This window comes from Cuculus canorus, chromosome 3, assembly GCF_017976375.1.
Source record: "Cuculus canorus isolate bCucCan1 chromosome 3, bCucCan1.pri, whole genome shotgun sequence".
NCBI lineage: Eukaryota > Metazoa > Chordata > Aves > Cuculiformes > Cuculidae > Cuculus > Cuculus canorus.
In genome coordinates, this window is record NC_071403.1 from 57,610,454 (window position 1) to 57,632,916 (window position 22,463).

The 22,463-nt window shown below is 38.9% G+C and overlaps 1 protein-coding gene across 2 annotated transcripts in view; it reads right to left on the reverse strand.

The window, feature by feature from the left end:
- Positions 1 to 22,463, reverse strand: part of RPS6KA2 (ribosomal protein S6 kinase A2) — a 288,113-nt gene that overhangs the window by 13,174 nt on the left and 252,476 nt on the right. For both annotated transcript variants that reach the window (XM_054063331.1, XM_009557727.2), the window contains 5 exons: positions 18,336 to 18,466; positions 17,302 to 17,427; positions 3,155 to 3,244; positions 1,568 to 1,726; positions 246 to 407 (listed from right to left, as the gene is read on the reverse strand). In XM_054063331.1, coding sequence (XP_053919306.1) covers positions 246 to 407; positions 1,568 to 1,726; positions 3,155 to 3,244; positions 17,302 to 17,427; positions 18,336 to 18,466 — 668 coding nt within the window. The remainder of the gene's footprint in view (positions 1 to 245; positions 408 to 1,567; positions 1,727 to 3,154; positions 3,245 to 17,301; positions 17,428 to 18,335; positions 18,467 to 22,463) is intronic.

Below are 22,463 nucleotides of genomic sequence, written 5' to 3' on the forward strand. Positions count from 1 at the left end.
TTTTAGTAATGAGCCAAAGCATTGTGTACATGAATTCAAAACAGCCACTGGCTTCTGTCAGGAGTAAATAACTGCCCTGGCAAGACCAAGAATATGAAAGTTACGGTGATAAAGGCTGTGCAAGTGCTGGTAGCCTGGCCTTTACCTTGCTTCTCTTACATAGGCAGTAAGGAAAAGGGAGAGAGGGGGCAAGGACTGCTTTCTAGGACGTGCTAATGACTGATGGCTTTGAAATGCAATCCTACCTCAGGGGCAACAAAGTTGGCTGTGTAGCAAGGAGTCATGAGCAGCCCATTCTCCGCTCTCAGTTGCTTGGCAAATCCAAAGTCACAGATCCTGATGGAGTCTGGGTTTCCCGACTCATCCATGTAGAGGATATTACTTGGCTTGAGATCTCGGTGCACCACCTTAACAGAAAAAGCATTGAGTAAGGAGTGGAGAGAGGTCAGGGAGCAGCCAGGCTTGGCTGCCATTTCTGGTCTGCTGGTTGAGGTAGCTCAAGAGCTCATCCTGAAAATACTTAAGTTTTGGAGAAAAGTTGCTTAAAAGCTTTGGGCAAATGAAGGAATTAAAAGGTTAAAATCTATTAAAATCAGAAAGATCATGCTCAACAGCCTCTGCTGGTGTATTAAGATGGAGGCTGCTGCTCTAAGGGGGGACAGCTTTCCTGTGGGCAGAGGGCCTACAGAATGCTGTACAAACACCTTGGTGTCAGAGTCTCCTGGAACCTGGTGACATTAAATATTCAGCTGAAAGGTGAAGAAGAAATTTTGTCATAGGAGGAAAGTATGTGAGGGTCTTGCTGTGACTGTGCATGTAAGTGGCTCACACCTGAAGGAAGTGATTTCTTTTTTTGTCATTTCAAAATGTATTAGCAAAAATCCTTTTTGTAGACACACAGCCTCAGGTGACTTTGTGTTTTACCAGCCATGCTGCATTTCAGTGGTGGGAAAACAGCATTTATTTGTTATAGGAAGACTGAAAACCTACCAGGAAAACATAAAACCCCAAGCATGAAAATGCACCTGTTTTAACCAGACTAGACATCCAAATTGCTTGTCCCTGAAAAGCAGAAAAGGAGATGTTTTCAAACTGCCGTATATAGAGAGCTTAGATTTTAAAAGCCAGCTCTTTTACAGCATGTCAGAAGCCTTTCCTGTCAGCTGCTCAAACTGTCACTTCATTTAGAAAGCTGAGCATTTGATTTTTTACCTATCTGCTGATTCAGCTACCCTATTTGAAAATTCATTAAAGTATCAGGTACTGCAATAATGACTGTGATAAAAAGTAAAGGAGTAATATCTTAACAAGGTACGTGAACTTGAAAATCAGTGTAGTTTGGGAATGAAAATACCACTTCAACCTACTGCAGTTCAGTTGGGAAATGGCTAAAAAGACTACGGCACTCTTTCACAAATTAAATTTAATTATAAATAAGGAGAAGGAAACTTTTTTGAGAAAAAAATATGTATTTATGCATCAGAGAAGCAAAGTCACGGCTATTTGCTTTTTCTAGAAGTGAGGTTTTTAGAAGGTTGATGTGGATAGACAAAAAAGCAATGCTTACACCCTGAGAGTGCAGGTAGTCAACAGTCCTGGTGATGGTGCACAGCACAGCACTGGCCTCCCGCTCCGAGAAACACTTCTGCCGAAGAATGCGGTCCAGGAGCTCGCCTCCTCGCATCAGCTCCATCACTAGGTACACATATTTCCCATCATCATAGACCTGGAAGAGTAATAGGATAAATGTATATTTTGGACCTATTGCCTTGGTAAAGGTTGTTCTTTAAGCACAGCGTTGGCTTGCTTCTGTGAGATTCTGCAAGAAGAAAATATCAGCTATGTGCTTATTACACTTAACAACAAAACCCACAACTTTAAAATTACTTACTCATCCCTTTTTTCTCGTGTCTGTAGTAACTTGCTGATTTGTCCACACAGAAATGTAGCTTTCTTGATCTGCTATCATGTCAGCAGAGCAGACCAAGCTGCTAAAAGCAGCACCACTTCACACTGCCTGAAATGTCTGCTGGCTCTCACCCAAGCCTCCTTCTCAGTAGTGTTCTCTTTTTACTTCTACAGGGTAACATTTGCCATTTCAAATATCAATATTTCCTTTTGACTCACGATCAGCTAAATGAACTGTATTATACTGTTGGCCAAGAACTACTTCCAGTGATATTATATAGTTTGTATTTGCAATTCTGGTAAATAGATTTTTGACATCAGCCACAAGATGTACTTACCTCCAAAGTCAATTGCAAGGGGTAATAGACATTTTTTTCTTTACATGGAAAAACAGCAATTTTCATGTCATAATCCCTTATCTGGATTGCAATAATAGATGGTGTTATAGTCATCAATGCCAAATGTTCTTGGAAAGGAATATAACCCTTTTTTGCACAGATTTTAAGATACTCCTTAAGACCTAGGTGAGACTTTCCTAAGGGTGTGTGATTAGATTTTTTTAATATATTAATACCTCCCTAAAGACTGAATCATAACATATTGTCCACTCACACCAGCAGAATTTTGTTCTGTAAATTCTGAATCTGACACGGTGTGGACAATCCTAGGTGAGGCTGCAGGCAGTGTAAGTAAAATATCTCTGACTAAAGGTCATTACTGCATGTAAGGACAGCAGAGGTATTCTTCACTTGAAATGCTTAAGCAAGTTACCTTCATGTCTCCTCAGACTGCTTGACTAGAAGGTAAATACTCCCTGGCATTAAAACACTATCAGAGGAAAGCCTAGCGAGCTCTCCTATTCCCAACTGAGCAGACACCACTGGCTGCATGGGAATGGCTGCTGCTCATGAAGCACCGTCCTCTGCCCAGCAGCACCCCTCAGAACTTGCTCTGAAACACCCAGCTATGGAGATCTCACTTCTGAAAAGTGCTACAAAACCAAACACATTTTGCTGTTCCCCAGCACTGTGTCTCTTTAGTTTTATTTACAGTTGTTTAGACAGTAACTGGAGAAATTATAACCTGACCAGTCTTTCCAACTGCTATCCAGTTAAGTCACATTTTTTGAACAGGTTTGGTTTTAGCTCTGGCTTTCGAATGAAGAATTTGCCAAACATGGACTAATAGGTGAGTCGGACCATAAGGTGAAAATCATTTAATGCTGAAGTGCTTGAAGACTACTCACATCTTTAAGTGTAATGATGTTTGGATGCTGTCCGTATCTCAAGAGGATCTCAATTTCTTCAGAAGGGTCTCTCTTGCTCTTATCAATTATCTGGAGTAAAGGAAGCACAGCATAGTAAGATACTGGCTAGCAGCTCTAAGCACAAAACAACCAATTTCTACGGTTTAAACAAATTAATGTTTTAAATTCTTCTATTAACCACTACTCTAGGAGGGGACAGCTCAAATCCTGTGCAAATGAGAGCTGTGCTGACTATATACCAAAGCCAGATGGAGCAATAATTATTTCAAATTCTGAAAGTGTAGACCTTCTTCTTGATGTCTATACTTTTGTTTGCCCATAAATAATGGCAGTTACAAGATGCATCATTTAGAAATCAAACCCGGAGAGTTTTAAAACAGTAATAGTTTTAAAAGACCTCTGACATAAAAAAAGCGATACATTCATAATATTGGTAGATGCTTGTATATCTGCTGATAATAGAAATTACTTATCATGCAGGCTTGTCAGAAATAAAAATATATAGACATTTACTGCTGAATACGTTTAGGTCTGAATTGAAGCTATTTTTAATCATTTGGCATTTTGTGCCATGCTGTTGCAATGAACAAGAGTGTAACCAGAAATTGCATTTGGCCATGTAACCAAACTCTGCCCATTCCTACCTAGAAAGAAATCTGGTCTATATATAATTTTTCTGTATGCAGCATCTTTTGCCTTATCAGAGAGTATAGTGAGACATGAAAACTTTTTAGCTTTATAGCAGCAGGCTTCAGAAAAACATGACACCTGCTACTCACAGAGCATCAGCACATGGAAAACCTGCTGTTAGGATGGCACCAACTTCTCATAAGTTCCACTATTACCTGTATTTGGGATTTCAATAAAAAAGCTTTGATCATTTGCCCATTTGAGAGCACTGATTAATGTTTCTACTTCACAGATTTAAATTATAAATATGAAACAAAAAATTGCCATAAAATAGTCCAAGGGAGCTTTCTGTATTTTGAAATCCCAAATGCAGCTGCACAGGGAATGGCAAAAGACTTATTTTATTAGAAATGCATCAGGAGTACGGTATTTTGGAACAATTTCTTATTGCTAGAACACAGCAGCGGTACTTTTTAATAACTAGTTTACTGAAGAATGGGTGGTATTTTCAGAAAATCATAATTCCATTATTGGTTTTGATTTCGAGGCTTCTAACCTTAAGTGTGGTTAGTTCTAAGAAACATGCACAGAACACAGATTTATTAATAAAACAATGGCGTTTGCAAAATCTCTTTTGTTAATGATGGTAAATGCCTGACTGCTTTTGCACGCATTTTTATGGCTTAGTTATGGTGATACACACTTAAGTATGTGTCTAGAATTTTATACATCAATTATAATAGTGCATACTTGACTATATATAAGAGGTTTTGTAGTCATCATGACTGGCATGCATTTGCAGTGATAATTATGGTCAGTAGTTGTCCAAGGTTAAGTTATGCATTTGAAGCCCTATCAGTGATTTGATTCTGAATTAGTAGCAGTGTGATGAACGAAAGAGCAACAGGCAGTTGATGCATGTAGATTTATGTTGTCCACATTTGAATAAATGGATGAAAAAATTCAAAAAGAGGTGAATGGAAAAAAATTGACTAGCAATTTCTTCTTAGAATAATGTTGTTCTCCCAGTTTAGTTGAGACATTCTCAAAACGAAACCCTTGACTGAATGATTCCTCATAAATGCAACTGCAGTGGCTGAATGTGTCCCACTCATCCAATAACTGACATATAAAAGGATCCTCAAGGTGACTTCCTCGGCTAAGCTAATATAGCTCTTGTCAAGTTAACAGAGCTAAAAACATATGCACCTCTTAGGATCTGCCTGCTTTGTACAAACCAGCAGAATTCACTGTACGAAGTATAACCACCACTGTGTGAAGTATACTAACACTATGGTACCATAGCAAGCAATATATTCCAAATTACTTTTCTGTTGTATATTCCTGTGAAAGGAAATATCCAGAGCCGTGGAAAATTTTAAGCAACTATTAATAATGTGGGACTACAAATATATATATATATATATATGTCCTAAAAAAAAATCCAAATAAAAAATAGTCTTAGCTATCGCCACAAGACTCAAAATAATATAACCTAGTGCAGTCTGCTACTTATGCAGCATATGATATGTAATACATCTAATTCACAATATGCTGTATAAATATAAATTACAAGACATCCCCACTAAGCATGTATACTTTTTGCTTCAATGTGTGCACAAGCTGCAATACAGTGATTAAATGTACAAGCCATGCCAAACCACACAGCATATCATTGTCAGAGATGTGAAGGGATCTGGGCAGTCCAGTTGGACAGACCAGAACAATTTTTTTCCTCCACAGCGAGAGACTGTCACCCTGACAGTGCCTGTGACTTACACTTGGCCCACGACTGATTAAGCAGCAAAGGAGGTGGCTGCTGCAACTTTAGCAGAAACCTCTCTTCAGTTTAGACCGGCTGCAGTACGCACAGGTTTCTTTATTCACATACTGCAACGGCCGCAGCACCTCCTTAAATGTGCCCCATAGCTCCACTGCGATACCTGGTTTTCCTGGTCTTCCTTTTCAGAAAGCATTTCAACGTGTTGTTAAGCCTATGCTAGACTTTCCAAAAAGGGAAGCTGCCACGTCAGGGTGGTCTGGCCATTGACTGCTGCCTCATTTTGCACCAGAGATATCTCTTCAGAACTAATATTATTATTAATTAGTTCATTTTTTTTTCGCTTTCTAATAGGTTTTAAGCTCTACTGTTGGATGCTGGCGAGATAAACATGCCTGCTTGAATTTTAGATAGGCAATGACACTCTTAAGCCCTCATTAAAAGCTGAGCAAAACTGTGCCACTTCGAAATATTTTTTGTGGTAAAAAGAGCATTTGCTGTCCTGGTCACTCTGTTTCCTCTGAGACACTGTGTTTTTCATGAAGACAGACTCTTCTCTATTTCTCTCTGTGACAGCCCGTGAACCTCCTGCAGCTCAATCTGTGCAAGGAATGATGTCTTTTTTTTAGGAAACTCGTTCTGTTCTGAATTTGACTAACATGTACACATAAACACCCTCTGTTATTGAATCAAGAGAAGATTTCCTCTGCTACTAGTTCTGAGGTTTTGAGTAATATATAATGATGATACGTTTCTAGTGCTCTCTCTAGATGTGTGGTGAAGTACATCAACTCAGAAAAAACATCGTAACACACAACTGAAAATGAAACAACAGGTCTATTGTACTTTGGCAGAGAAGAGCTATGAAGTGCAGAGGTCTTCTCTTTCCTTCAGGAAAATAAGAAACTAAGCCATGCAACAAAGAGACTTTTCTCTGTGTATTGGACACCTGAGGACTGCTGAGAAACTCATCTGTATTAAACAGTGGATGAAACAATTCCAGAGTAAAATAGGCTCAGCACATGCAATAGTGTCCTTTGTTCTAATAGGGGACTTGGTTGTTCTTCGACTATCACATCCTTTGTGTATTTCACTGACTAGCTGGAAGAAAAGGTGCATTTTCTTCAGCAGAATTTAGAGTAAGAACCTCATGATATTTTAAAATGACTTGAGCTCCATCAAAGGACAATACTAAACTCTTTCTCTAGCAAGGAAGAAAGGATCAGGAGAGAATATTTTCAAAATCCTAAATAATGTGTCTGGACGGCTTTTAGAAGTGCTTCTACAAGTCTTTTGTGTGGAAAAAAAATCACCTGATTCTCCTTTATTAATGGGCTTTTGATGTCTTCAGCTTTACCAGAGTGGACTGATAAATACAAAAGAGAGTATCAATACATTTCTGTGTGGGTAAAGTCTTGCTGAAATTGGTACAGTAATGACATAGACAGTATATATTTCTATTTGCTTGTTGCAGTTTTGTGGAGATATTTGCATGCCTCCAACTATGTAGATAAATGCTTTCTTCTGGATCTAGTTATGCCATTAGCAGATGTTATACTCCTCAGCTGTTTGATACCACCCACCAGCTGGGACTTATAGCCTTCACAGCCCTGCCAAAGAAATGGGATGTGTGAATACTCCCTAATCTGCTTTGGGCAGAATTAGCCTTGTTAATATAAATTGCCTTTTCAAACAGCTGAAATTAACCTGGTTGACCTTGTGTGAGGAGGATGGTTGTGTTTCTCACATTGAGTTCTCCATCACTACAGTTGTGAGATTGGAAAAAGGCAAGAGGTAGGAGGTGACAATTTAACTGCCTTTAGTGTCTGGAAAATGAACAGCCTAAAAGAAGAGTGAGAGAAAAGCAACAGAGCGAGGAAGAAGACAGAAAAGAAATATTAGATGCACGTGATGGGAAGAATAGTGATGTGGCTCTGGCCAGGCTAAGCTGGAGTTAGCCATCAGGAAATTGTTGTCTGTTGTTGGGTCTTCCTGTACTGAGGAGAAAGGACTTTGCGTATCTTTACTGAACAAAGAAGACTGCATTAAAACATTTGCTTAGCTCTGAGTTGATTTTTTTCTTTAAGTGAAACGGGATGCAAAAGCTCTGTCTAATCACATCAATTGAAATGGGCAACGGTAGCCATCTCCCTTCTTGGAAAAACTAAATGCACCTAATACTGGCATGATGGTGTGTGCCACTCCCATGGACTTCTGCAAAAATTCTCCATTTTGTTTTAGTGGATTTATTCCACAACAAGAACCACAAACATTGGGAAGCATTAAAGGTACAGTTTCTAGCACAGATATTGATAAAAAGTAGGTTGTGGGCTCTGACTGAGGAGCTTTAGTGGGTCATACTGCAGGGGCATAAGGCACAGCTCTTTTTGCCCTGAATCCCAAATGGGATCAGTATCTGCCTCATCTTCAACTGCCCTAAGTGACCTTTGCTGGTAGCTGAAACTGAGATACAGGAGTGCGAACTGCAGCAGCTGAGCCACTGATACAGTCCTAATTTGGTGCTCTGGCTACAGCAACTGAAAGTCCAGCAGAAGGTCAGGGCAGATACATGGGCACTGCAATACCTGAGACAGCCACAGCTGAGGCTGCTGGCATGTTTAGGCAGGACTACGTAAAGCTCCTTCTGTCCAGCACTGAGGCACTTATGATGGCTTTGTGGAAAAAGCACTGAGAAGGAAGAGAGCTTTATACATTTTGAAATGCTGCTTTATTTTCTATTACTTACTTTGACATTTCTTCTAAAGCCTGCTTGGAGTGTAAGCATGAGTTAGACACATTTAAGAGGAGATTTGTGTAGTACAGTGTGATGCCATACTCCCTGTAGAAATCCTTTCCTTTTCTGGGAGAGAAAGGATGAGCAAAGGGAGAATTAGTTTCATATCTCTTTGCACATTACATCTAGACTTTGTCTATGACATATTTAAAAATTCAGGGCACCACTTATGGAACTGACTATAGGCAGGATTTGCATTTTCTCTGAAGAAAGGAGGTGCAACAGCATGCAGGGATTTTTAACCTGACAGTTTCATCCACAGTATTAATTCCAATTAAAGTGTTAGAGAGATAGAGTTCTGCAATTCTGTGCTGCTGGAAAAACGTACAGGTTTCCATTTCAGTAATATTTCCTTCCAAAAATAAGCTCTATTCATGCCAAGCATCTGTTTTAATTTGATTCCCTTTTTGATGTCAAACTACTCGAACTGGATGAAAATCATTGCAGAAAGACTAACATTATTTAAAAGGACATGGTATAATTTTACATTTAAGTTGTCTCCAAGGAGAAGTATTCCAAGCCTAATAGTTTCTGAGGGACTATTTGCTGTGCTATCAGTTTGATTAGCTCCAGAATTTCATTCCCCCCATCCATGCATAAATCTTGCAGAAAAATAGTGAAATTAATACTAAGAGAAACAGGCCTAATTAGCAATACTTTTCTGAAATAAGCACTGGCCATCAGATCAAGCTGTGTGGGTGAGACATTAAACTTTCTGCACACAGAGCATGCTCACTCACTGCCATTGTTTGCCGACTTAGCACTCCTAAGCTGTCAACTGGAATTGCAGTACTTATTAATTAGCATTTATATAGTAGCACACATTTTCTAAGCAATGCAGAAACACTAACAAATTTGTTCCAGTAGCACCTGTGAAACAGAAAAGCTTATTTTAGAGAGAAGTCTGCAATCTTGGAGGCAGAATAACTCAGTGGGAAAGGCTCTGCACTGTTTTAGTCTGCTTTGCTCAGCCCTAGCACACGTCCTTGGATCAGACTGATGAGTTTTCAATCCGTAAAATGACTGCAGTGCTACTCCCACCTTCTTTTATGAAAAGCTTCAGGGATGGAAACTAGTATATCATATTCAGATCTCATAAAAGGGGAAAATTATTACATCAATATGGAAGACAAATTCAAGAAACATGGTTTAAATGGCCCCAAAAGAGAAAAAGAGCCACAAAGGGCCAAATTCTGTCCAAAATACTTAGGTATTTGGCAAGCAAGCTGGAGAAAAGGAACACAATATTATTAAGCTGTAGGAAAATTGCTATCTGATCCTAGATCTCAGAAAAGATTTAATTAGCAGTGGGAAACACCATTATCTTACATTCTTCAGAAGCTCAGCCATGCCAGGGAGAGGGGCACTGTGAGCTTTGTGACAAAATGGGAAGGAGGCTGCAGGAATCCTTACACCAGAGGGAATGCACAACCACTGCATCTCTAAGATCTGCTCTGAGAGTGAGTCTAAGAGGCGGTCTGCACACATTTCTGTCTTTCTATCTGCCTCCTCTGTTTATTTGGTTAAGAATCAAGCAACACCTTGATCCCATTTATCAAAAAAATCACCAGACAGTAATGGCTCTTGCTGCCACAAAGAAGCTTGCTGCTTGTAGAATTGCTCAAGGTGCTCCTGGCTCTCTGCCCTACCTTCTCCCAAGTCCTTCAGGCAGAGGCTAGGACGCTGTATTGGGCTATCTTTTCTGAGGCTGTAGCTGCAGTGTCCTGCCTATTCAAGCAGTGCCTCTTTGGAGAACTGACTTATTTTGATGGGGAGAGTATATAGCAGAGATCACTCTAATCGAAACACAGAAAAGTGAGATTCACTGAAGGTTTGTAGGTATTTGACTAAATCCAATTCTTAAAACATGAGGACAGCAAGTAGAATATGTTATGCTGTCTCCTGCTGTGGTGAGTGAAATTGTACACAGTGGCCATGGTCCAGCTTGGAAGTCAGGCCCTTTGATAAAGTTATTTGAAACAGGAAAACCAAAAAACCTTTGAAAAATACTCTCAGAGATAAGACATAAGATTCTCAAATACAACTTCCTCCACCACACCTTTTCTACTTCCTTGTACTGTAAAAAAATTTCTCTTTCCATCATACCTAGAGGACGCCTGTCCATGCTGTTTGTAATCACTCCTGTCGTATCCACCATGGATCCTAGTTGTAGTTTAGGGTTCTTCATGCTGGTTTCTTTGCAGAGCACTCTCGAAAACAGCCCTTGCTATGCAAACCCAAAGAAGCATGGAGAATTGTGCCGAAATCTGCTCTGAAGCACGTATCTCCTACATGGCACCTACTTAATCTGGTACCACACTACTAGCTTAAGTGTCCTTCAGGCAGTGAAAATCATCTTTTACTGAAGTGTCTGGATAATTGGATTTCCTGAAACCCAGATTTGTAAACCAAATTTCATTTGACTAATTAAGGTGAGACAGAGTCTTATACCTCTGACCCTGCATTTTGTAAAGCTACATTTCCACTAATATAACAGAACCAACTTCTTTGTGTGTGAGGGGGAGGACGTGTCGGTCATCTCCTTGAAGAGTCTGTTTTACCGACTGTTCTCATGATCAGATTTTTTTCTGAAACTCCCTTTTTTTATCTTCAAGACATTCTGTCTTGTCTTGCTGTCTTTAGCAGCCAAATGGTTGTCATCCATCATTTATATCGTCTTGGAGTTATTAATAGATTTTCATTGCATCCCACTGGACTCTTGTCTGTCTTACATCATATGTATATTTGTAGCTCTTTTGATAGAGTTTTCCTTGTAGTTCTTCCATATTTTATGCTATAGATTTTTTTCTAATTTGTTTATATTTTGTTTTAAACCATAGATACCAAAATAGCACATGGTCCCACAGGGTTTAGTAGTCCTAGCCAGGCACTTCAGGCAAAACTCACTTATCTGCAAACATGTTAGTAAGACAGATATCTATAGGGTTTTTTCCCAGTTTTATTAATAAAACTTTAACTACATTAGCAACATATTTATGCAACACTTGTCTCATGCTGGTGTTCAAATCTTTGTATTTCCATCCTATTAATTAGTTGAGTATATTGAACAGCTTCGTTACATATCATTCAGGGAATAAAAACAAATAGGAATGAAAACAAATAGGAATGAAAAACTTTCAGGGAGACTGCAGTCAGAGATATTTTCTCAAAATACTGGAAAATATTTTTCAGAATCATCAGTATGGTCTTGCAGAGACAAGAGATATGCTCTGCACAGAAAATTTGATAAGACATCTTGGGGAAGAGCAAGGACAGTTAGACGCGTATGGAAGCACAGCTGATGCTCCCATTTCCCATTAGTTGGGTAACAGGTTTTTCAATGAGGTCTTTTTACATCCCTATATTATTCCTGATGCCATTTTTCTCCTGGCATGTGAGATGTGATAAAGCCACACTCTCATCCAGAAAAACCTTACTGTGACAGACACCCAGCAAATCCAAGAAGAGTCTGCATGTCTAGGGATCGAATGAGAACTGAGACAGGATCTCAGCATTTGATCCATACCCATTCAGCCCACCCTCTCCTTTGCAGAGTCCTGTTACTGCTTTGCTCCAGCAGCAGGTAACTTCTGCTAAATTTCAAAGCTAAACTTAGAGGGGATGGGGCTCTGACCTGGAGATCTCTGCACATACCTTGTGGCCTGGTTCCTGTACCGTGTTATGGCGCAGGCAGAGGGAGGAAAGGTCAGATGAGCGGTGGATGAGTACATGCTGGTGCTGCCAAGCTAACAGGCTCAGGACCAAGAAATCTCAGGCTATCCGGAAAACTTTCCATTGACTTGCCTATTAAAATACTGATATGTTTGTCCATGTTCTACCAGACACTAGGTACTCCCAAACAGACAAAATCAGACACGAATGCTCCCCTGAAAATTTCAGTCTGTTTCACTTTGGAGGAAAGTCACTTAAGTGACCTTCTGTGGCTAAGGAGAAACAAATCTAAGCAAATCTCTCTAGCTCTACAGACAAGAGAAAACTGTCAAGAAGAATTGATGACCTTCAGCCTGATTTTTTTTATTCTTCTGGGTTTTTTTTGTTTTTTTTTTAATCTTTTCCTGTTTCAATAAGTAAAGCTATATATGTTCAGGATTCCTATTTTCTTTAAAAAAACTGCAAAATATGCTGCAGCCAGCCGGAGAAGACTACCTTTTTTTCGTTATTCATGCTTTCTACATTCAGAACCGATTGACCATGAACTCCTGGCATAGTCATAATATGGAGAAAATGTTGTAGAGCCAACTGAATACCACTGTGTAACCTCCAACCTTCAGATTAGCATGATATTGTATCTACTTACACCAGCCACCTAAAAACAACCAACCAAGACTGTGAACATCAAAGGAAGAGCAAAGAATCACAGAGTAAAGAATCATAGAATGGATTATGAAACAACTCTAGAATTCGTATAGCTTTTCATGACTACGATGCTTACTGTTACTAGCAAATAAATTGAGGTATATAGCAAGTCTGATTACACAGGGCTGCTAAAACCAGCTCTCACTACTTACTCACTTCTATTTAGTGATACTAGTTTGACATCACTTCTCTGTCGGTAGTGCATTTTTATAGCTAATTAAAATGCACATTCTCCCTAGAATGCACATACCAAAGTACGCTGAGATAGATGTATTTTCACTGCTTTGTAATTACCAGGATTATATATGAACTGTTGGACTTACAAGGACTATGGCATAAACTAGCCCGTATCCCAGAGGCAGACATAGACTGCAAAATTTGGCTTTGCTCACAGCTGTGGAACATTTGGAGTCAAATATGTGGTTAGTACATTACAGAGATAGGAAAAAGTCATGAAATTCACACGTGTTTTGAGATCCAAATTCCACTGTAGTACTGTCATCTACAAAATTGGATTTGTCATTTGCGACTATCTCTACTGTATGTTTTTCTTCTTCAAGGGAGGAAGAAATGTATACGCTGCCCTTTTACCCAGTTGTTTGTCCTGGCTCTAAGAGCATGGAAGGACTAAAAATCCATAAGACTTAATGAGTTAGATATCATTTTGAGCTGGAGAAGAAAACAGTTGGCATCAAGCTGTTGAAGATGGCATCTATGCCACCCACCTCTGCAATGTTTGGGGCAGTTACCCTGTTGGGGTTAGAACAGACCATTGCAGCAGCAGCAGTTTCTACTTGGCTATTATCAACTAGCAATGTCTCCTAGAAATAAGGGGTAAATCTAAATAGAGAAATCTTTAGAAACAGGGGGATGAAATCAGGTCCTTTGCAAACTTACTTAATTTGGCATCAGTAAGAAGCACGTCTGAAAATCCACCTTGAAAGCTTCACTACAACTAGAGAACCAAGCTTAAAACCAGCGCAATAGTTTTCAGTTAAGAAAAACTTTCAGAACACATTAATTGCATCAAATCTCTGGCAGGTTTTGAAAAATCTGATTCACCAAGAACTCTGAACTGTAGCATTTCCTTTGTTTTCCAAACAAGAGCTCTTAATCTGTTTAGGCTTCCATTGCAGACTTTCTTCCATCCACAGAAATTCCTCTCATCTGCTCTTCTTTTACTTAATTGACTTATTTTCTCTAGATACTGATGTGACTGAAACAGTTTGATCTGATTTTCCTTTGCTTCAGACCTCACTGGTACATCTATACCAATGTGAAGCTTGTAACTGTGATCAACAATGCCAGTTCCCTTTGCTATTAAAAATCATTATGCCTGCTGTAGTCAGGATGATCAATATTCTAGCACAAGAATCTGAAACACATTAGAGATCCATCAGAGGAGAAGCACTCTTCACCCCCACCCACCTTTCTTTTTTTCTACCAAAGACTTACAAAGCACTCAGAAGAATGAACAATATACTTACTTATATTTAATAACTTTATACTTTTTTTTTTTCACTTGGTAACGACATGGAAAGGAAGTCTAGGAGTAAAATTTTAGAAGTACCTCAAACTACGTACATGCAGTAGAATGTGATAACCAGCATCTGCCTACACTGACCCAGTTAAGTGGCTACTAGTTTTAGGGTAGACTCAGTCTGCATGAAGTCTGCCTGTCTACAAGGATGGTCTCAGAAGTGGAGGTATCTGATTTCTAGAGAAGTCTGAATTCTTAAATATTGCATTTAGGAGCCTGAGGGCACATCTAAAATAGATTTAGATATTATTATTAGCATTTCATTTTTGCAGATTACATGGAAGAAGAGGGAACAGGTTGCAAGAAAAGTTTCTTCTGCAAGTTCAGAGATTGGATTTACAGAGGCAGTTAGATGCCTGCAGGTGCAGAGAAATGTCTAGGGGGACTTCCAAAAGCACCTCAGTGAGCTGCTCAGTCTTACAAATTCTGAAACGGGTGAAATTCCAGATTTGTCAAGTGCTCCCACAACATCAGCAAATAACTCCTTTGCACTGCTAGATATCTAATTATGTCTATAAGATGACCCCCAATTAGTGGCAGATGGCCAGCAAAAGGAAAAGGGATGAAGTGTTTTGCATTTTAATAAATATATTCTGCTTCTGAGCTAGGTAAGTTTTTGATTTTCTGAGTAGATTTTTCTGTCTGTAGCTCTGACTCCAGTTACTCTGGTTCGGTGTTCTGCTGTGTCAGTATGGTGCTACACAGTAATAGTAAATAAGGCCTAGTGAGTGGCAGTCTCCCTGGAAGGATAATTTACCCAGTGACAGTACGTGCGTCCCTTGGGGAGATGGGATGCTGCTCTCTGATGTGTCAGCATTTCATCTTAAAGAGGGAGCTTTTAATGAGGTGGTGTCAGGCAAATGGGGCTGCTGCCGATCATAAAATCACTGCAGATATTTTTTCCTCTGAATGTTAGGGAGCAGTAAGAAAATTATACTTACTGAAAAAAATAAACACTATAATTGCAGTGATTATAATTTATATAGAGAGTTAAAGGATGCATGTCAAAAGGGACTGATATATAATTATGATAGTAATGGTTGCAATTCCTGTGCTATCTAATTACTTGCAATGGGTAGCATTTTGCAATCTTTATGAAAGCGAGACACTTTGATAACAAAATGATAGAATCTTAATATGAAATAAAAATAAATGTAAAGGAAAGTAAATTAATATATTGGTGGGAATAATCAAAGAGGTAGCACTCAATGTGCTGGAAAGACAGTGAGAAAAGACGTGCATCAGTCAACTCCCATCCCAAATTTGTGCTATGTATTTGACTCTCACTGCATCAGAAACTGAGATGCTGTGCATGTTACCTAAGTTGGTAGTCAAAATCAAGACATATCGTCATGACAAGAATTGGATGAAGAAAGGAATACGAAGAGGAAAGATTAATAAAAGTGGGAAGCAGCATAAACCTAGCAATCAAAGTGTTAAACATGGCTGGAGTTTTGAATGTCTCTATGTGTTGAATTTGCTCTGGGTCCTCTGAGGTACTCCAAACACCCAACTAGACCTTCTTGGATTCGGGCACTCAGACATCTCTGAAGACCAAGGTCTTTCTATTTTGGTTTTACATTGGCTGTATTACACTGATAAAACTGTCAGCAATATTGATATAAATAAAATATTAAAGTTATCACTTTAACACACATTATCTTTATCACAGATGTAATTTAATTACACAGAATCCCATACCTACTGTAACATAATGCTATCTTTTGACAAATGACCTGGAGAGTGGAAAAATCTGATTTTTCCATTAATTAGAAATAAAATCCTAGCACGTTCTTGCGCCAGCCCACGGACCTGCTGGTAGGTCCATGCTCCTAATTATGGTATAGCATAGCAAAATCAACTATTATCTGAAACATGAACAGATTGTCAGCTATTACTGGTCTCTCACCAGGGAGAAATCAAAACTTTCATGGACTTTCACAGGTACTGCATTATCATCCTTCTAGTAACGGAAAATAGCACTGAATAAAAAGTTTAATATTATTCTATTGACTATCGGCAGCTCATCTATCTCATGGACTACAGTTTATATAGTTTTTTTTTAAACTCTCATCATCTCATGATGATTGCAATGACACAATCTCATTTATAAGCTAAGTTTACATATCTTTTCTAAAATTTTTAAATGAGAAAAGAAAGGAAAACTGAATGTTTGGAATTATTCCTTTGAGCTGTAACGTTACAACCACTTGTCAAATACATAGGCCTGTTCTGCCCTCTGTAATAGCTGCTTACTATTTATCCAATAGAATTTAGTAGAAATTGTGACTTAGCTCTCTAAGCATGACCTTCCAAAGCAGTTTTACTGAAGTTCTTGCTTATCAGAAAATGTTCCCTCATACCTGCGTCCTAGCAGCTTCACGGCATCTGTAGCTCCAGTGGCTGTTCTATATACTGCTGCTTGATCAAGTCTGAAGTTCACTGAATTATCTTTGATATCCAACTAAATTCACTGAAATCCACTTAAATCTCTGCTGAAGATCACCTTTTGCTCCTTTGTGTAGCATGGTGGTTTTGAATGTCAAAGAGACAAAAGGAAATCTGAAGTTTTGAAGGTGATCATGGATCACTGACAAATCTAATTCCAACAAAAAATGTCAGCACTAAACTACAGAAAGAAGAATAAAATGCTATTTCAACTTTGCAATCATTTTATATGTTATTTTGTTTATTTATGATAATTCAGTGTAGGATCTGTTAAAAATCCTATATAGTTTGCAAGGCTGAAATGATTAGCAGGATTTCCATGCAGGACTGTAAAGTTTTTTTTTCCATCCAGGAATTTTACTTCATGAGTTTAAGGTGTGAGAAATAATACAAGGCTTATCATGAAACCCGTCATCTTCCAAAATAACAAAAAAAACCCAACATGCAAAATCTGCCAACAAGAAACAAGTCAACAAAATATCCACCAGCTGCACTGCTGCCCAGGCTGGCAGAGCAGTCCCAACACATTTCTAGCATCTACCACAAAGCTTTCATACCTTCACTGCAAACTCTGTTTCTGTAGCTTTATGGACACATCTCTTGCACACAGAATAGGAACCAATTCCTATATCCTCCTTGATCTCGTATCCATCTGTAAAGTGAATGTTGTTCCCATGTAACTGCTACAGGAAAAGACAAAAGAAACAAGGTAATGAGAACATGGGTATGTAAAAGCAAGGACTAGCTTTATCTTAATAAAGGAAGCACTTGATATCATCTCCTTCACAGAGCTCTCTTGTCCTTAGCAGTTTTTTCTAGATCCAGTTAAAAAAATCTGAAGCTCTTTACTTAAACAAGTTTGTCCTCTCCATTTTTAACCTTTTCCAGTCTGTAAGATGGTGTTGTCAATGTAGAAGTAAAGGCAAAAGAAGCAGTGATTTTCTAAACTCTTTATGGAATGCAGACAATCGACTCCTATTCACAGGAAACTGTGGACCTAAATTCCCTGACAAACATACATATCTTGACAATATAAAGTTATTTCTTATTAAAGAGGGGCCAGATAACTTATAATCTACTAATAGCTTCACAGTCTTCAAAAAAGATACTCCACATATGGGGTGTGCCTACAGACCACTGCAGGTCTTTTCCAGGGTACATTTAATTATGATTTCCGTCTGAGATAAAAGTTTCTTTTTTAAGCTAACTTAATTTAAGAAACTATATTACTAATGATAATAGTGGTAGATACTTTAAAATTTCTAGTTTTATTCATTGAAGGGTGTACAATGAACTGTGGCTTCATTAATTCGTATGCCTTTTAGAAAATATTTAGGCAGGTCAATTGGTTAGATACTGAAATCCAAATCTGAAGACTTGCTGCAAATTCCATGCCAGGACTCAGGACATGACTAGCAGCTCTAAAAAAACCCTCTAGGACGGACTCTAGGATCTCCAGGCTAAAAATGTAACCTCAGCAGCACCCCCTGCACTGGGTAGCTGTGAAATACCAGTGACAATGCTGTGGCGGTTTAAATACTGTAATATGTAACTGCCCATCAAGTGTGAAGTGTAACATCAGCATCAGTACCTGCACAATTGGATGGACGGTGATTTTGTGCACATCTTGCTGTGGAGGCTCCTGCACCAAATTAGAGGCAATGAAGCTGAACCCTCTGAAAAGATGATGAGCATTGGCACTTGGAGGAACACCTGGGGAATCTGTAGGAGAGGGAAGAAAGTGTCCTCATGAGCTGTGCAAAAGATCAGAAAGTAATAGCACAGCACCTGCAAGAGACAAAGTCATCCCTGACAGTCAACAGCAGATCCTGCTGAACTAGCAAACACACGTGAATGTAATCCACCTCCATATCAAGGCTTTGATATGTCTTCTCCATCCTTTTCCTCTGGATCTGAACATTATATGGGCATTGTTTGCAAGAATCTCTCTTCTTGGATACAGAGGTTTTTTTTTTTAAAGAGCATGTTCATTCTTAGGCAAACGTTGCCTGTGCTAGGAATCTGCACAGAGAGGGAAGGCACAGAATAGCAAGTCTAGAAGAATAATGGATGGCTGAAGGCCTGACATCCCTTTGGCTTAACAGAGGTTCTCCACAGAGTGGAAAAAAGCTGCAAGCTGATATATCTGTCCTTCACAGCACAACTTCACTATAAGAAATTACAAAGGTAACGTGGTATGTTGTGCGGTCAGTAGAATGTAGAGGAGACAGGACCTGAACCAGTAGTGGTGGTTTGCAGCCCCATAAGGATCTCCATCCAGAAGCTTTAGGAGCTGTGATCCATTCCAGGAAAGATGCTGACTTGTCCTCAGGTGAACAAAATGGCTATGAGTGCTTTAACTAATTTTCATGGAGATTTGTTACCCACTCCTCCCGCTAACATGGCAAATCCAGGGGAGGAATGACTGGAGATAAAAGAGCACTGAATTATTCTACTTTTGGCACGAAATAACTAGAGAGCAGTTCCCGAAACCTACACCACTGCCCAGTGAGAGAAACAGCATGCCAGACAGAGAAGTGTTCTTCACTTAAAATTCTGAAAAGCTTTAAAAAGATCTTTCTCACCAGGTATGTTTTGTCCTTGGTATTTTCATAAGCCAGTAAGAGTCACATTACAAAGCACTCCTCAGTAGCTGAGTAGCTGGCTAGGTATTATAGAACCTATAGTACTCAAATCTGTTCATCTTTTATTTGTTCTTTTTTTTTTTATTATTATTATTTTTGTCTCCTCTCTCCTTCCCCCTTCATATTTCTTGCAGTGCAACACATGAATTACCATGTACCAAGTTACAAAGCTAAACTTCCTTTAGAAAGCTATCTCCTTGTATGGGTGTGTAAATACCCAGTTTCAGTAAACGAAATACATCCCCACTGGACTTTATACCTGACTCACCTATCAACACCATCAGCACCACTAATTAGTGTGAAAGAGCAATGGTGTGGACGACTTCTTACTGTTTGAGGTCCTGAAAATATGAGAATGTATTTCCTTGTGGGGACATTCCCTGTACAAATCTACTGGTCAACTGAACAGAGGATATGAAGCCAGAATACGGTAAAAACAAATCATCTGATCAGAAATAAACAAAACTGTGACTGGAGCTAGTTCTTTATCTTGTTACAAAGCCACCTCAGATTTGACATGAGTCAGAAATAAATACAGCAAGTCAGACCTCACTGCAAAGCACATGGAGAAGCTTGTCTTTTGTTAAAATGACATGAGCTATTTGTTTATCTCAGTGCACTGATGGGCACTTTCCTTGTAAACACATGGATGAATCACACCAGACCTCTTGCATCCCTGAGTTGTTCTTATAAGGGCATATAACAACACTGATTTTCTAAGAGGTATTAATTAAGAGGAAAGAGTGCTTCATTTAAAAATAAATGACAATGATTCAATTCTGAACACTCCTGAACTTCAAAAAAGCCATGATCCATCTCTAAAATATAAGCGCTAGGTCATCTCTATTTAAAAATAACTGTTCCTTCATAATTCACTGCCAATGCCTTTATCAAACTCTGTAGAACTACTGATTATTTGGTGTTTAATATTAAATATTCATCACCAACAACTGATATGCTCATCATATGAATCAAATGTTAAATCACCTGTGTTAAGTGTAAAATTATGTTTAAATAATGTTAATTAACTGATAGTTATGAAACCTAAGTAATTCTCCTAGTCTTGATAAATTGAGAACCATTTCATGTGTCTGAACTAGACCCACTTGCAAACACCAGTCTTGCATTATGGTTATCATTCTCCCTATGGAAGTCAATGCTTTGTCCCACTAGAGCATCTGACTTTACAGGATTTTTAAAAAAATAAATCTGGAATAATTTACTTCAGTATGCTTCACTTGCCTTAGCAAACATTATTATCTTCTTTGCAAAGGAGGAATCTAGATAATCCAGGTGCAATTTTACTAATTTTTCATCAGCAGTAAAACCAGCCTAAGACCTCCCTGCTGGTTATAGCATGCTGCCCCATCACTTGCAACACTAAAATCATTTGAGGACTGAACTCTAACTTGGATCACCAGAACAATCTTGATTTGATCCTTGTTCAAATCACCATTTTTAACCTGGATTGCTTCAGTATCCTGTTCCCTGTGAGGAGCTGTATCAGCACAAATGAGATGTGGGTCCACAGTGGTGGACTAGGGAAACAAGTAGCCAGATAAAACCCCGCTAACTCAGATGAATAGCTGAGAAAAAGTGACTTGAAACTCTACCCATAGTGATAAACTATTGATGTCAGAAGTCACATCTTTGGCACACTCGGAGGTGATGTTAGGAAACCACAGAAAGCTGTTTCAACCTCTAGGGCAAACAAACTTTCTAAGATAGAGTATATTACTGGATTGGCAAGTTACTGGATCCAAAACTTTGACATAATCTTTGATTTCTGGCAGGAGAACTCATTCATAAAGACAGTGCAAAATGACTGTACGTCTGTGCCACCTTCTCGGTAATAACTTTCAGACAGCTTCATTAAAATACAAGTTCATTATCATTGTGAAACAGGAATTATTACAGTGCTTTGTGTCTGGGTACATTCTCAGTGGTACGGTAAATGAAGCCTATGTCATGGCAGAAAAAATGCAAAATATAAAAGGTTCTTATTTGATTCCTTCAACAGTACAAGCCACCATTAAACACCCTTGTGATGCTTTCCCCTTCTGGTTGACCCAATCAGCCAACAGTTAGGGGCTGCTAAATATACTGCTAGTGTGCAAGGACTTTTCTATCACCCTAGAAGCATAAAGGGATTCACACTTCCAGTTACACCTTTCCTTTTGGAAGGTCAGGGTTTGATTCTCAGACCACCACCACAACAGCATGGAGCAGAACCTAGGCAGGCCAACTCTCTACCCCAGCCACCACCCAAACAAAAACTTTGCGAGGCAGTGTCTTGCGTAAGACATCAAATTGAATTAGACAACAGTAGTAACATGTAGAATGTAAAAATATAACTCTGGGCATCAGCAGATGCATGAAGTACAAGGGTTTTTATGCCAGTACAGCAAATGAAGCGTGAACTTCCAAAGCAATCGAAACTCTCAATGCTTCTCTGAGACTTCCCAGGGCAGCACTAACCTGTACTTCTCTCAAGATCAGACTAACTTGCAGTCTCCAATATTTCAGAGAAATGGATATAGAAATTCCTCTGAAATCTGACTTAAAGCTAAAATCAAAGATGTGAAATGTCTGGTATTCGAAGATCATTTGTTTCAGTGCGGTGGGATAGGAATATCAGAACGTCACTAACCTATTCTGTAGACAGGTAAATGTTCCAGTTAGACCCAAATAATCAGAGTATAACACTTTTTATAGCTAGTGAAAATCAGCACATCCTTGCCAAAAAAACTAGGAACCAAGACTGATAAAAGATTTTGAATAGATGCTGTTATTTCATATCCCGTGAAAGGAGGTTTGAACCAGGCTTTGCATAGAGATACAGGGTAGTTTTATGAAAAAGGCTGAAGGTCATGATAAGCCTGAATGCAAACTACAGGAAATCTCAGCTCTGATTTGTGTGCTATAATGCAGGAATTTTTGTAATGAAAGCTCAAATTTTTTACTCTCACTGCAATAGTTCTGGGGCAATTTGAGGGCTGAAGCTTGAGACCTTATAGTTGGTTATTAAAACAATATTATGTGAAATTTACAGGGCTTGCTATCTTCAAAATGTT